This window comes from Nerophis ophidion, linkage group LG07 (genome assembly GCF_033978795.1).
Source record: "Nerophis ophidion isolate RoL-2023_Sa linkage group LG07, RoL_Noph_v1.0, whole genome shotgun sequence".
Classification (NCBI taxonomy): domain Eukaryota; kingdom Metazoa; phylum Chordata; class Actinopteri; order Syngnathiformes; family Syngnathidae; genus Nerophis; species Nerophis ophidion.
Window position 1 is genome coordinate 25,596,312 of NC_084617.1, and position 15,036 is coordinate 25,611,347.

Sequence of the window (15,036 nt, forward strand, 5' to 3'; positions counted from 1 at the left end):
ACAGTATTACAAATAACATTCAAAATATAAAACATCCTCATGCATTTTAATCCATCCAACCGTTTTCTACCATACGTGTTCATGAAGTCGCATTAATGTTAAGAAGTACTTACATTTTTATTGGTTAACCTCAGAATAAAAATCTTATTAAAAAGAAAGAGACTTATTATACTTAAGGAATGTTAGTCCTACATAAAAATGCACGCATTTTGTTGTATTCAGTGTTAAAAAATATTATATGGCTCTCACGAAAATACATTTTAAAATATTTGGCTTTCATGGCTCTCTAAGCCAAAAAGGTTCCCGACCCCGGACTTAAGTCATACATCCATCCATCCATCCATTTGTACCGCTTATTCCATTTGGGGTTGCGGAGGGCGCTGGTGCCTATCTCAGCTACAACCGGGAGGAAGTCGCCACCTCATCACAGGGCCAACACCGATAGACATACAACATTCACACTCACATTCACACACTAGGAACCATTTATTGTTGCAAATCAACCTATCCCCAGGTGCATGTCTTTGGAGGTGGGAGGGCATGTCAACGAGATTTCGTTTGAGCTTTGTCCAGCGGCATAGAAACTGCATTGATATGCAGGTTGACCATAAATAACAGTTTGTCTCTACATACATTATTTATGTATGTAGAGACATACTGTAATAACTTTTAAGTAAATAAAGACCATTAAAAACCAATTACAAACAAAACAGTTTATAAAAAAATAAATAAAAGCTGACCTTTTTTATATTTTCATAGTATGTATATATTATTAATGTTGTAAATACAAATATTTATATACCTAGAAAGGGTGGTCCTAAAGAGGTAGGCAAATTTTCAAGGTCTCCAGAAGGTAAGAAATACAAACACCGTTCCCATATGACTTGGGAAATTGTTTTAATTGTAAATATAAACAGAATACAATGATTTGAAAATCATTTTCAACCCATATTCAGTTGAATATGCTACAAAGACAACATATTTGATGTTAAAACTGATAAACTTTTTTTTTTTTTTAAATAATCATTAACTTTAGAATTTGATGCCAGCAACACGTGACAAAGAAGTTGGGAAAGTTGGCAATAAATACTAATTAAGTTGAGGAATGCTCATCAAACATTTATTTGGAACATCCCACAGGTTTGCAGGCTAATTTGGAATAGGTGTGTGCCATGATTGGGTATAAAAGCAGCTTCTATGAAATGCTAAGTAATTCACAAACAAGGATTGGGCGAGGGTCACCACTTTGTAAACAAATTGTCGCACAGTTTTAGAACAACATTTCTCAACGAGCTATTGCAAGGAATTTAGGGATTTTACCATCTACGGTCCGTAAAATCATCAAAAGGTTCAGAGAATATGAAGAAATCACTGCACGTAAGCGATGATATTACAGACCTTTGATACCTCAGGCGGCACTGCATCAAAAACCGACATCAGTGTGTAAAGGATATCACCACATGGGCCCAGGAACACTTCATAAAACCACTGTCAGTAACTACAGCTGGTCGCTACATCTGTAAGTGCAAGTTAAAACTCTACTATGCAAAGCAAAAGCCATTTATCAACAACACCCAGGAACGTCGCCGGCTTCGCTGGGCCCGAGCTCATCTAAGATGGACTGATGCAAAGTGGAAAAGTGTTCTGTGGTCTGACAAGTCCACATTTCAAATTATATTTGGAAACTATGGACGTGGTGTCCTCCAGAACAAAGAGGAAAATAACCATCCGGATTGTTATAGGCGCAAAGTTCAAAAGCCAGCATCTGTGATGGTATGGGGGTGTATTAGTGCCCAAGGTATGGGTAACTTACACATCTGTGAAGGCACCATTAATGCTGAATGGTCCATACAGGTTTTGGAGCAACCTATGTTGTCATCCAAGCAACGTAATCATGGACGCTCCTGCTTATTTCAGCAAAACAATGCCAAGCAACGTGTTACAACAGCGTGGCTTTGTAGTAAAAGAGTGCGGGTACTTTCCTGGCCTGCCTGCAGTCCAAACATGTCTCCTATCAAAAATGTGTGGCGCATTATGAAGCATAAAATACGACAGAGGAGACCCCGGACTGTTGAACAACTTAAGCTGTACATCAAGCAGGAATGGTAAAGACTTTCACTTTCAAAGCTTCAAAAAATAGTTTCCTCAGTTCCCAAACGTTTATTGAGTGTTGTTAAAAGAAAATGTGATGTAACACAGTGGTGTACATGCTCTTACCCAACTACTTTGGCACGTGTTGCAGCCATGAAATTCTAAGTTAATTATTATTTGCAGAAAACAATAAAGTTTATGAGTTCGAACATCAAATATCTTGTCTTTGTAGTGCATTCAATTGAATATGGGTTGAAAAGAATTTGCAAATCATTGTGTTCCATTTATATTTACATCTAACACAATTTCCCAACTCATATGGAAACGGAGTTTGTTTGTGTGTGTATGTGGTGGATGAATATGAATGCATATGCTACGTTACTCACTACATCAGTGAAGTCAACTGAAGAAATCTTGAAGCAGGCAAACTATTGTTTGACAAAGACAGGAAACACACAAACATACACACACACACACACACACTTGAAGTAACACTTTGAACCCTGAACTGTGGACGAAGTGAATAATGTGTAACGTAACAGAACATAGTGCTTGTCATGTCAGTGAGGAGTGGTTCCCAGTGGGTGTGGCTTGCAACAGACAGGAAGCAGACACTTCCCTCTGTAAACAGAACAAAACTGAGATCCACCTCCTGCTATTGTTTTGTGTGTGTGTGTGTGTGTGTGTGTGTGTGTGTGTGTGTGTGTGTGTGTGTGTGTGTGTGTGTGTGTGTGTGTGTGTGTGTGTGTGTGTGTGTGCGTGAGCGAGGGAGAGGATACTGTATTTTCCACAAGAACAAGAAGTAAGTTATTTGACGAGCAAAAATGGTCGGCGGTGCGCGGCAGTCTGCCGAGGACGTGTCGTGACAGGAAGAAGTCGAGCGCGTAGAACATTCCTTGTACGTTTTGAGACACACCAAGGTGACACATACCTACTTCCTGCCTATTTAAGGGAGCTGATGATCAACCTTGACCTGTCACCTGTCCGTCGAGCCGAGGAGCGTTATCACCATGGCAACGACATCCGCCGCACTTGGGAGAGGTGAGCTGACTTGTTAGCGTTAGCATTAGAGCAAGAGCGGGCAGGCTAGCTAGCACAGAGGTAGCATTAGCATCGCTAGTCCTGTTAGCGTGACGTCACTGTGCTGTCTTGAAGGTTTGGGTCTGGTCCTGGTGGAGTTTCAGTACGAGTACCAGGGTCGGGACGGCTCGCTGATCTCCATAAAACCCAATGAGCGCTATATCTTGCTTGCTAAGACCAACGACCACTGGTGGCAGGTCCGACGTGACCGCGCCTCCAAGCCCTTCTACATCCCGGCAAAGTACGTCAAAGAGCTGCCGCTGGTCTTTCCCTCACCTCTCGACTTTGCTGATCCACCCACTTCTGAACCGGCACCGGTTCCTGCTGCGGTGCCGGTTGCTGTGCCTGTTCCTGTTCCTGTTCCAAAGGCTCTTGAGGAGCCTGCCGGGACAAGAACCAAACCCGCTGACGAGGTGATGATCCGGCTCAAACCCGAGGCTTCCAGTAGGTACCGGAAGACTGAAAACCGCATGTCCACCTTTGGCGTCCCACTGGACTCCCAGGAACCCTCATTGCTGATCGCTGCAGGACCACGACATCCCAGCATCCCTCTTGGTCCAGAGACCGGTCCTGAGACTCTCAGCAAAAAGACACTCGACGACCAGAGAGACTCTGAGAAATCCCCAGTTCCAAGTTTCAGTTTAGGTGACCCCTCTTTCCCAAGCCGACCCCACGTGCAACCCATCGCCGTGGAGACGCCGGTGGTCCCCAAGCTCGACGTTCAGCATGCAGAAGACCAGGAGGACTCCATGGAGGAGGAGAAAGAAGACGAGGAGGAGGAAGTGGTCCCAGAGGAGTTCAACGAGTCAGAGAGCGACGATGAGGACGATCCCCCCAAAGAGGAAGGTTCTAACCATATCTATGAGTCCATCCAGGACCTCAACCTGGACCTGGCCACCTTGACTAGACCAGCAGAGAGTACTGGACCTCCTGTGCCCACCAAAGAGGTGAGTGCCACCTTTGCTATCATGATGTGACCTTTGACTCTGACGGATGAACTTTGACTTCGCAAGATTGCTGCTAACCATTATGTTTTTGTGGCTGTGGGCAGGGCTTAGTGGCTGCTAACCATAATGTTAATGGAGAGGTGGGCGTGGATTAGTGGCTGCTAACCATAATGTAAATGTGACTGTGGGCATGGCTTGGTGGTTGCTAACCATAATGTTCATGTGGCTGTGGTCGGTGCTTAGTGGCTGTTAACCATAATGTTCATGTGGCTGTGGTCGGTGCTTAATAGCTGTTAACCATAATGTTCATGTGGCTGTTGGCGGGGCTTAGTGACTGCTAACCATAATGTCAACCTGAGCGTGGCCTAATGGCTTCTAACCATAATGGTAACGTGGATGTTTGCGTGGCTTAATGGCTGATAAACATGTTAACGTGGTTGTGGGTGGGGCTTAATGACTGCAAAACATAATGTTAATGTGGGCGTGGCCTATTGGCTGCTAACCTTAATGTTAACGTGGCTGTTGGCGTGGCTTAATGGCTGATAAACATGTTAACGTGGTTGCGGGTGGGGCTTAGTGGCTGCCAACTGTAATGTTAATGTGGGTGGGACTTTGTAGCTGCTAATCATAATGGTAACGTAGCTGTGGCCGTTGCTTAGTGGTTGCAAACCATCATGTTAACGTGACTGTGGGTGTAGCTTAGTATCTGCTAATCATACTGTTAAAGTGGGTGTGGCTTAGTGGCTGCTAACCATGATGTTGATGTGGCTGTGGGCAGGACTCAGTTGCTGCTAACCATAATGTTAAAGTGGGTGTGGCTTAGTGACTGCTAACCATAATGTTAATGTGGGAGTGGCTTATTGCCTGCTAGCCATAATGTTTACGGGGCTGTGGGCGTGGCTTAATGGCTCCTAACCATAATTTTATGGAGGTATGGCTTAGTGGCTATTAACATAATGTTAAGGTGGCTGTGGGCGTGGCTTGGTGGCTGCGAATCAGAATCAGAAATACCGTATTTTTGTGACTATTAGTCGCAGTTTTTTTCATAGTTTGGCCGGGGGTGCGACTTATACTCACTTACATGTGAAATTATTGACACATTACCGTAAAATATCAAATAATATTATTTAGCTCATTCACGTAAGAGACTAGACGTATAAAATGTCATGGGATTTAGCAATTAGTAGTGACAGATTGTTTGGTAAACATATAGCATGTTGTATATGTTACTGTTATTTGAATGACTCTTACCATAATAAGTTACGTTAACATACCAGGAACCTTCTCAGTTGGTTATTTATGCGTCATATAACGTTCACTTATTCAGCTTGTTCTTTAAATTGCCTTTCAAATGTCTATTCTTGGTGTTGGGTTTTATCAAATAAATTTCCCCCAAAAATGCGACTTATATATGTTTTTTTCCTTCTTTATTTTGCCTTTTTTGGCAGGTGCGACTTATATTCCGGAGCGATTTATACTCCGAAAAGTACAATACTTCATTAATCCCTGAGGGGAAATTAAAATTTTCAGCACAATCCCATTCAAGATCCGACCACAATGTCAATGTGACTGTGGGCGTGGCTTAGTGGCTGCTAACCAGAATTAGAATCAGAATCAAAATCAAAAACCAGAATCAGAAATACTTTATTAATCCCTGAGGGGAAATTTCAATTTTCAGCATAATCCCATTCAAGATCAGACCACAATGTCAATGTGACAGTGGGTGTGTCTTAGTGGCTGCTAACCACAATGTCAAAGTGGCTGTGGACGTGGCTTAGGACACCTGAGCAGTGAAGTATAAGAGCTTGTTTGCTCTTTGAAACGTGTCGTATTAAACCGTGAAGACGATCTCGCCGTAGGCCTCGAGCCCGCCCATCTACGTTGGCATCTCAGCTGTCAAGGGGAGCGCCGACACTGACCCCGCCCCTCCGGAGCTGCCCGACTCTCCCCTGTCCACCGCAGGCCAAGTCCCGTCCCCCTCGGCGACCCCGGTCCCTGACACGACCACCCCCCCACCGCCCGTCAGGACACAAGATGGATGGCAGGTCAGAGTGAGCCAGAAAAGAATAGAATTCCTTCAAATGTGATCTTTAACATGTGCAGTTTAATCAACTGTAATCTGATTACTCTTCTAAAGTTACATGTAACAATGGACACATGGGAGGAAGAAGAGCAATAAGAGCACAGGAAAGTTGAGTTTCTACTTTGAAAGGCTGTATGTCCAATTGGTCTTGCAGGTCCACACGGACCAGGAAAGCGGGAAGGTGTTTTACTTCCATCCCGTTACCCTACAGACCACCTGGTCTGACCCACGTGAGCCCTGCCCCCCCTCGCCTGCGGACTCGGACCCACCTGGGGGGCTGCTGTCCCCTCTCTCTCCTCAGGTAACAAACCACGAACAAAATGTCCTGAGAAGTCGGGATGCAGAAGAGCGTCTCTTATGCTACAAACAGGAACTCTGGGAGCAGCTCCTCGACCAAACGTCAGGAAGGTTCTACTACTACAACCCCACCTCAGGGGCCACATCCTGGACCGCACCCCCGACGCTCTCCCCCCTCAGCTCCAGTGACGACGGCCCGGTAAGACCCCTCTTTCATAGGTCAAAGGTCACGTGTCATGGTGCCAATATTTGCTGTGTGTGTGTGACACTGAAGCCTCCCCTTCCAGAAGAGGATTATCCTGTGGACGCACACAACGACATCGTGTTTCCTATGGTACACACACACACACGGACACACACAACACTGTGTTTACGACGGTACACAGGACACCGTGTTTACTACAATACACACACACACACTCGCCAACACTGTATTCACTACGGTACACACACACACACACACACACAAAACGACGCCGTGTTTATGACGGTACACACGACACCATGTTTACTAAGTTAAATTTTAAGTTAAATTAAAGTGTAGTGGGTAGAGCGGCCGTGCCAGAAACCTGAGGGTTGCAGGTTCGCTTCCCACCTATTAACATCCAAATCGCTGCCGTTGTGTCCTTGGGCAAGACACTTCACCTTTGCCCCCGGTGCCGCTCACACTGGTGAATGAATGATGAATGAATGAGTGGTGGTGGTCGGAGGGGCCATAGGCGCGAACTGGCAGCCACGCTTCCGTCAGTCCACCCCACGGCAGCTGTGGCTACAGATGTAGCTTACCACCACAAGGTGTGAATGAATGATGGGTTCCCACTTCTCTGTGAGCGCTTTGAGTATCTAACAATAAAAAAGCGCGATATAAATCTAATCCATTATTATTATTATTATTATTATTAAGTACCAAAGATTGTCACACATACAAGGTGGGGTTAAATTTGTCCTCTGCATTTGACCCATCGCCTTGTTAACCCCCTGGTAGGTGAGGGGAGTAGTGAGCAGCAGCGGTGGCTGCGCTCGGGAATTATTTTGGTGATTCCCGATTTGGTGATACAACATACACATACGACAACACTGTATTCACTACGGCACAGACATGCACATAACGACATCGTTTTCACTACAGTATACACACACACACACACACACACACACACACACACAATGACACCGTGTTAATTATGGTATGGACATACGCCCACACAACAACACTGTATTGACAACGGTACACACGTAGACGACGACACCGTCTTTTCGACGGTGCACACACATGCACACAACAACAGCGTGTTTATTATTCTACACACACATGCACACAACAACACCGTCTTTATTATTCTATACACACATGCTCAACATGGTGTTCAATACAATACACACACGACGACACTGTGTTAACTAAAGTACACACACTCACACAAATGCACTGTTAACTACGGGACGCACACGCATGGACTAATGACACTGTGTTAACTACGGTACACACACACACAGACACAATGACACTGTGTCAACTTCCATTAGACACGCACACGCAAACAAAGACACTGTTTTTACTATGGTTCACACATGCACGCACATGACGAAAACTTGTAAAGTGCACACACACACGCAGGACACCGTGTTCACAACGGTACGCACACACGCAGAAGACCGTGTTCTAAACGGTACGCACACAACGACACTGTGGTCACTATGGTACACATACACACGGTCACAAACAACAACATAATGTTAACTACAGTACACACACGCAAACAAAGACACTGTGGTCCCTACGGTACACACCCGCACGCACACAAAGAAACCTTATTTACTACAGTGCGCACACAACAGCGTGTACACTTTGTTACACAGACACACACAGAACCAGACCTTGTTGACTACGGTACACACCCGCACGCACACGATAAAACCTTGTTCAATACAGTACAAACACATGCACTCAACGATATTATGTTTAACTACAGTGTGCACAGGGACACAAGTACACAGTGTTAACTACAGTATGCACAGGCACACAAGATCACTGTGTTAACTACAGTATGTCTAGGCACACAACGACACTGTACAGTATGCACAGGCACACAATGACACCATGTTCACTACAGTATGCACAGGCACACAATGACACCATATTCACTGCGATACACAGACACACAAACCCACACAACACCATATTCACTATGGTACAAACACACACAACAACACTTTGTTCACCACGGTATACACACACACACACACTACAACACCATGTTCACTAGGGTACATACACACGTACACACACTGTTGTTTCTTAAAGTAAACGCCACCTGCTGGTGTTTTCTTGCACTCGCCAGCATCTCCAAAAACATGTGATTCCCAGAGCTCACCTGGACCTGGCGGATGGGGTCCGCTTGCCGTTGAGGATGAGGAATGGCGTGGAGGACCGAGGCTGGAGACACAGTGTGGCTGAGGACGTGAGTCTAAGTGGGACATGACGTATGGGGGCAGAAGTTAGGAGGATTCCAGAAAATATATTTGTAGCGACAACATTTGCTTCGTGTCATTTTTTTTATCATGAAACACACAATGAAACATTTTCCTTGTTTCCTAGATGCTCGTATCTCGCCATCTGAGGAACTTCTCTGAAACCACTGACACCAGGAGAGACTTTCCCGAAAGTTTGCAGGTACATACACGCACACACTGAGAAAGATTACTCATCTTGGATGAATTTAACTTAGAACTGGGCGATATGGTAGAAAATGATCATGATATACTTGTTTTATATCGGTTGATATAAATATTTATTGATTTTTTTCATGGCATATGGAAAATAAGAAGCTCGAGAAAAATATATGAAATGGAAAACATTTTAATTTCAAATGTTCCTCTGATTATAATCCCCTCAACTACAGCTACATCAGTGGACAAGTAACCATGGCGGTGTATTGTTCGTAGTTAAATCAGTGGACAAGTAACCAGGGCGATTTATTGTCCGTAGCTACATCAATAAACAAGTAATCATGGCGATGTATTGTCCGTAGTTACATAGTTGGACAAGTAACCATGGCGATGTATTGTCTGTACCTACATCAATGGACAAGTAACCATGGAGATGCAATGTCCGTAGCTACATCAGTGGACAAGTAACCATGGCGATGTATTGTTCATAGGTACATCAATGGACAAGTAACCATGGCAATGTATTGTTCGTAGCTACATCAATGGACAACCAACCATGGCGATGTATTGTTCGTAGCGACATCAATGGACAAGTAACCATGGCAATGTATTGTCCGTAGCGACATCAATGGACAAGTAACCATGGTGATGTATTGTCCGTAATTACATAGTTGGAGAAGTAACCATGTTGATGTATTGTTCGTAGCTACATCAATGGACAAGTAACCATGGCGATGTATTATCCGTAGCTACATCCATGAACAAGTAACCACAGCGATGTATTGTTTGTAGCTACATCAATGGACAAGTAACCATGGCGATGGATTGTCAGTAGTACATCAGTGGACAAGTAACCATGACGATGTGAGAAATCAGTGTTTTTCCATGTGACATCATCTTGCATCCAATTATGTAATCAGGACAGGGTGTGTTATGCCTGCTATGTCAAATGTAAAAAATTTAATGACATTTTATAGCAGACTTTTTTCCAAGCACTTTCCTGCTCTGCAACTACGTAGAATGGCTATAATTCACAATGCGTTCCACAGTGTCGTGGTTGTTATGTTTGTCTAATAAGGACGGCTATGAGCAGAAATCTATTTCAGGCTCCACCCCCATTACAAAAACTTTTTCACGCTTATTCAATTTTATTTCAAATCATGCATTTAAGGAAGTCAAAAATGAGATTTAAAAAAATGTCATGCCTGTAGCGCCCCTGCTTTGTCCTTATTTTTTTTTAAAGCGCTGGAGATGCTTTTTTTTAATTTTTTTATAAATACTTTCTTTTATTTCTTCTTTTTGCTGAAGCAGCACCTGTAAAGAAAGGTGCACCTTGTTCCATCTTTTATTGCCGGTTCTGTCATGATCTCGTGCTCGTCTTAAAGGCAACTGTACGTGTTTGGGATTTTGCCTATCATTCCGAATCCTTGTTCAAGAGAATGACACATGTTTTTCTTTCTTATGCATTCTAATTGAGGGGGCTAACAATGGAGCTAACCGGTTCCAACCTATCCTGCCCATAAAGACTTTTAAAAACATCCAGAAAAAGCCAACAATACTCTATTTACATCTCCTGACCTGAAATATTAAATAAGTATAAGCGATACTGTTACTTTAAGCATTAATCACAGAGAGGTACCTAGTTTATACTGCTATATTGAAATACTGAGCTGCTGCATCGCCTCTGAGTTGGTAAAAGTTAATTCTAGATTATAAACCATGCCTCTCACCTGGATACTAGAAGGTTGTGGACCTGAACCGAGAAGTTGGTCAACTTTGACATCCAACTTTGACATTGCTAGGAAGACACAACAATATGCTCACTTCCTTTATTTAACCGACAATTATGGTGAATTAATCATCTAAACGGGGAACGCAAGTTTTTTGCTGAAAGATATAAACATCCCATCAGTCGGCATCCCCGTAAAAGCAGACATTGTACAGTGAGAGCCTGATTTGCTAAAGGTTTGCGTGTACTAAAACATATGCAAACCTGGTAGTACACGCTGTTTAAGGCCTCTTTGTCTTTATTAATATGCGGATTATATGCTGGTTATCAAAATGGACACAATACTGGGAGGAAAAGATGCAAATATAGTAATTTTTTGCAAGCGCAATGTGATTTGCGAGCACTATTTTGCGTTTCATTTAGCACGTGTCAGAACGGTGTGCAAACTGACAGTTCCACAAACGGCTGCAGGATTTCTGCTCACGCATCACAGACAGACGACAATCCTCCGTCCTACCTGTGTGTCAACATTTTTGATGGTCAGAAATGAAAAATATTAAACATATTGTGTATTAACCAACATTATTTCATAATTTTATAACTGCTTTTTACTTAAGTGGCTGATTAAAATGTATTCAATTGGTGTCCTTTAGTGTTTTTTTTAAAGACGTTAAGTTTTTTTTCACATATGATATGTTTTTAAAGTATTTCTTACATGAAAAAAAATTATTTAAGTATGCATTTTTTTAGTTTCTTGAGCCAGAGTAAAGTGCAATCTCTCTCCAATGAGCGTACTTTTACCTGTAAAATAAAACGTAGCTGAACTGCAGCACTGCTTCTGAAGTGCCCATAAAAAGTGGTACATGTTTCCTGCTTGTTTGAAAACCTAGCAAAACGACACAGGGAGGAGCATGATAGCATGAATGTGCAGTAAATGAATGTCTCCATGGCAGTCTGCACCGTTTTTCAATTGCACGCGCAGTCTTAGTAAATCACACGCAACACGCCCACTAATTGTACACACTGTTTTATATATTGCTCACGTGCTGTTTGGAGCTTAGTAAATCAGGCGCTAAGTGATTGTTTGATTATGTTCCTAGTTTGTATTTCTTGTTTAGCACTTAGCAATACTGCCACTTGCTGGATCTGTTTAGCACACAGCTTCGACAACTCGTAGGTCATCCTCCTGATCAGGATCAAAAGTATACGTTTCTGGATTGTCATTTGTCCCAAAGTAGTCTTTGTAGTCTCTCATGAAGTCTGCAATGATTGGTAGTGATGTTGTTGGTGAAGGGAATGTGAACGTTGTGATGCGTCTGTGAAATTAATATGCTTAAAATTATCAAAATTTGTAAATATTAATATTATTATTAATGTTACTACATTACATATATACTTCTATAAAAAAACGTGTTAAGTACATCGCTTTATAGGCGGAATAGAGCAACTCCGAATAGCTGCATTGTGAGCTGACTTTTGCTAACCTTTATTTACGAGTTAGAACGTATAAAAAATAATAAAATGTGTTCTAGTTGGACATAAGGACTGGTAATGATATTCCAAAAAAAGAGTGCAGTTCCCCTTTAAGAAGGCGATTCAAATTTTCCAACAGCTAGCTTGACTACTTTCTGTGCATCCTGGCCTTTCAAACATGCAGCAGCAAAGCTCGGTCATGCTGGGATCTCTCATGTGTGTGCAATGTGTGTATGTGTGCGTGTGTGTGCAATGTGTGTGTGTTTGTGTGGCGAGCTCATTGTGCTATCATGTGTCAAGCTCTCTGATAGGTTCACACGGAGAAGGAATCTGTCCAATCGCAGCACAGACTCCCAGCAGGTAATTGCAGGTGCTGGGCTCTGGTTAGTGGCTGATATGAGTTGTTTTTGTTGTTGTTTTGGTGAGACTACACCCTCAAGCTTGTGGTTGCTATGGGAAGAAGCCTGGCTCATTTTTTAGGGCGGTGCCCCCTGGTGGTGGATGAAGTCGTGCATCATGCCAGCACAGAACACTTCCTGGAACTGGTCTTGTATCAGCTGGGAGAGAACACCTGAGCTGCCCTGTCACGTGACCCCCTGTGTGTGTGCGTGTGACTCTGCAGGGACACATGCTGGAGAAAGCGGGAATCCTCAACAAGACCAAAGTGATCGATAACGGCAAGAAGATCCGGTGAGAAATGGTGTATGTGTGTGGTGGCGTGTGTTTACGTGACGTGTAACTGGCGCTGTGCTGTGCAGGAAGAACTGGAGTCAGTCGTGGACCGTCCTCCATGGAGGGATCCTCACCTTTCACAGGGACCCCAAGTCTGCCCCCAGCGGAAACATGGTAGGAAGCGGCTTTCACCTTTTGACTTTTCAGGCTCGCACACGTGACCCCTCACCTTTCACCAGTCCAAGGCGTCACAGATTGTTCCGGAATACACGGTGGAGCTGAGAGGAGCTTGGATCGGCTGGGCCTCCAAGGACAAGTCCTCGAAGAAGAACGTGCTGGAGGTCAGCTACGTTGCCGTGGTTACAATTTGAGCTGTGTGTCGACCGGTTGCCCTCCAATACCCTGGCGTGCAGCACACTTACGTGTTATGCTTTGCAGTGACGTTTCTTTCTATGCCGCCACATATTATATTGTATTTAACACTATTCTCAAATGTCACTGTTCCATCACATACTGTATCATGGCACTGTGGTGCATTGAAGTACTGCGAAAGTGTCAGATGTTAATTTGAAGGGAATGGTAAAACAATATACATACAACCATATGCATGCATGCATATATATATATATATATATATATACGTATATATAAATATGTGTGTATGTGTATATATTTGTGTATACATGTTAATATACATATATGTAAAATGTATTTTTACATATACATAAACAATATATATATATTTATGTATGTATGTGTGTATATGTATCTATGTAAATAATGTGTGTGTGTTTGTATGTATATATATATATATGTGTGTATGTATATAATATATATATATGTATATATATATATATATATATATATATACATGTGTGTGTATATATATATATATATATATATATATACATATATACACACAAACCCCGTTCCCATATGAGTTGGGAAATTGTGTTAGATGTAAATATAAATGGAATACAATGATTTGCAAATCATTTTCAACCCATATTCAGTTGAATATGCTACAAAGACAACATATTTGATGTTCAAACTGATAAACTTTTTTTTTTTGCAAACAATCATTAACTTTAGAATTTGATGCCAGCAACACGTGACAAAGAAGTTGGGAAAGGTGGCAATAAATACTTAAAAAGTTGAGAACGGCTCATCAAACACTTATTTGGGACATCCCACAGGTGTGCAAGCTAATTGGGAACAGGTGGGTGCCATGATTGGGTATAAAAGCAGCTTCTATGAAACGCTAAGTAATTCACAAACAAGGATGGGGCGAGGGTCACCAATTTGTAAGCAAATTGTGGAACAGTTTTAGAACAACATTTCTCAACAAGCTATTGCAAGGAATTTAGGGATTTTACCATCTACGGTCCGTAAAATCATCAAAGGTTCAGAGAATCTGGAGAAATCACTGCACGTAAGCGATGATATTACGGACCTTTGATCCCTTAGGCGGTAAAGCATCAAAAACTGACATTGGGCTCATGAACACTTCAGAAAACCACTGTCAGTAACTACAGTTGGTCGCTACATCTGTAAGTGCAAGTTAAATCTCAACTATGCAAAGCAAAACCCATTTATCAACAACACCAAGGAACGTTGCCGGTTTCGCTGGGCCCGAGCTCATCTAAGATGGACTGATGCAAAGTGGAAAAGTGTTCTGTTGTCATACGAGTCCAAATTTCAAATTATATTTGGAAACTGTGGATGTGGTGTCCTCCGGAAAAAAGAGGAAAATAACCATCCGGATTGTTACAGGCGCAAAGTTCAAAAGCCAGCATCTGTGATGGTATGGGGGTGTATTAGTGCCCAAGGCATGGCTAACGTACACATCTGTGAAGGGACCATTAATGCTGAATGGTACATACAGGTTTTGGAGCAACATATGTTGTCATCCAAGCAACGTTATTATGGACGCCCCAGCTTATTTCAGCAAGACAATGCCAAGCCACGATTTACAAAAGCGTGGTTTCGTAGTA

The 15,036-nt window shown here is 42.7% G+C and overlaps 1 protein-coding gene across 2 annotated transcripts in view; it reads left to right on the forward strand.

Annotated features, from left to right (window-relative positions):
* Positions 1 to 15,036, forward strand: part of LOC133556141 (rho GTPase-activating protein 27-like) — a 29,314-nt gene that overhangs the window by 7,515 nt on the left and 6,763 nt on the right. The window contains exons 2-13 of one of the 2 annotated variants that reach the window (XM_061905783.1): positions 3,043 to 3,132; positions 3,247 to 4,118; positions 5,978 to 6,163; positions 6,356 to 6,502; positions 6,572 to 6,697; positions 6,773 to 6,832; positions 8,841 to 8,960; positions 9,098 to 9,172; positions 12,671 to 12,730; positions 12,993 to 13,060; positions 13,129 to 13,216; positions 13,282 to 13,383. In XM_061905783.1, coding sequence (XP_061761767.1) covers positions 3,102 to 3,132; positions 3,247 to 4,118; positions 5,978 to 6,163; positions 6,356 to 6,502; positions 6,572 to 6,697; positions 6,773 to 6,832; positions 8,841 to 8,960; positions 9,098 to 9,172; positions 12,671 to 12,730; positions 12,993 to 13,060; positions 13,129 to 13,216; positions 13,282 to 13,383 — 1,935 coding nt within the window. In that variant the 5' untranslated portion in view covers positions 3,043 to 3,101. The remainder of the gene's footprint in view (positions 1 to 3,042; positions 3,133 to 3,246; positions 4,119 to 5,977; positions 6,164 to 6,355; positions 6,503 to 6,571; positions 6,698 to 6,772; positions 6,833 to 8,840; positions 8,961 to 9,097; positions 9,173 to 12,670; positions 12,731 to 12,992; positions 13,061 to 13,128; positions 13,217 to 13,281; positions 13,384 to 15,036) is intronic. The other variant, XM_061905785.1, reaches the window with a different exon arrangement.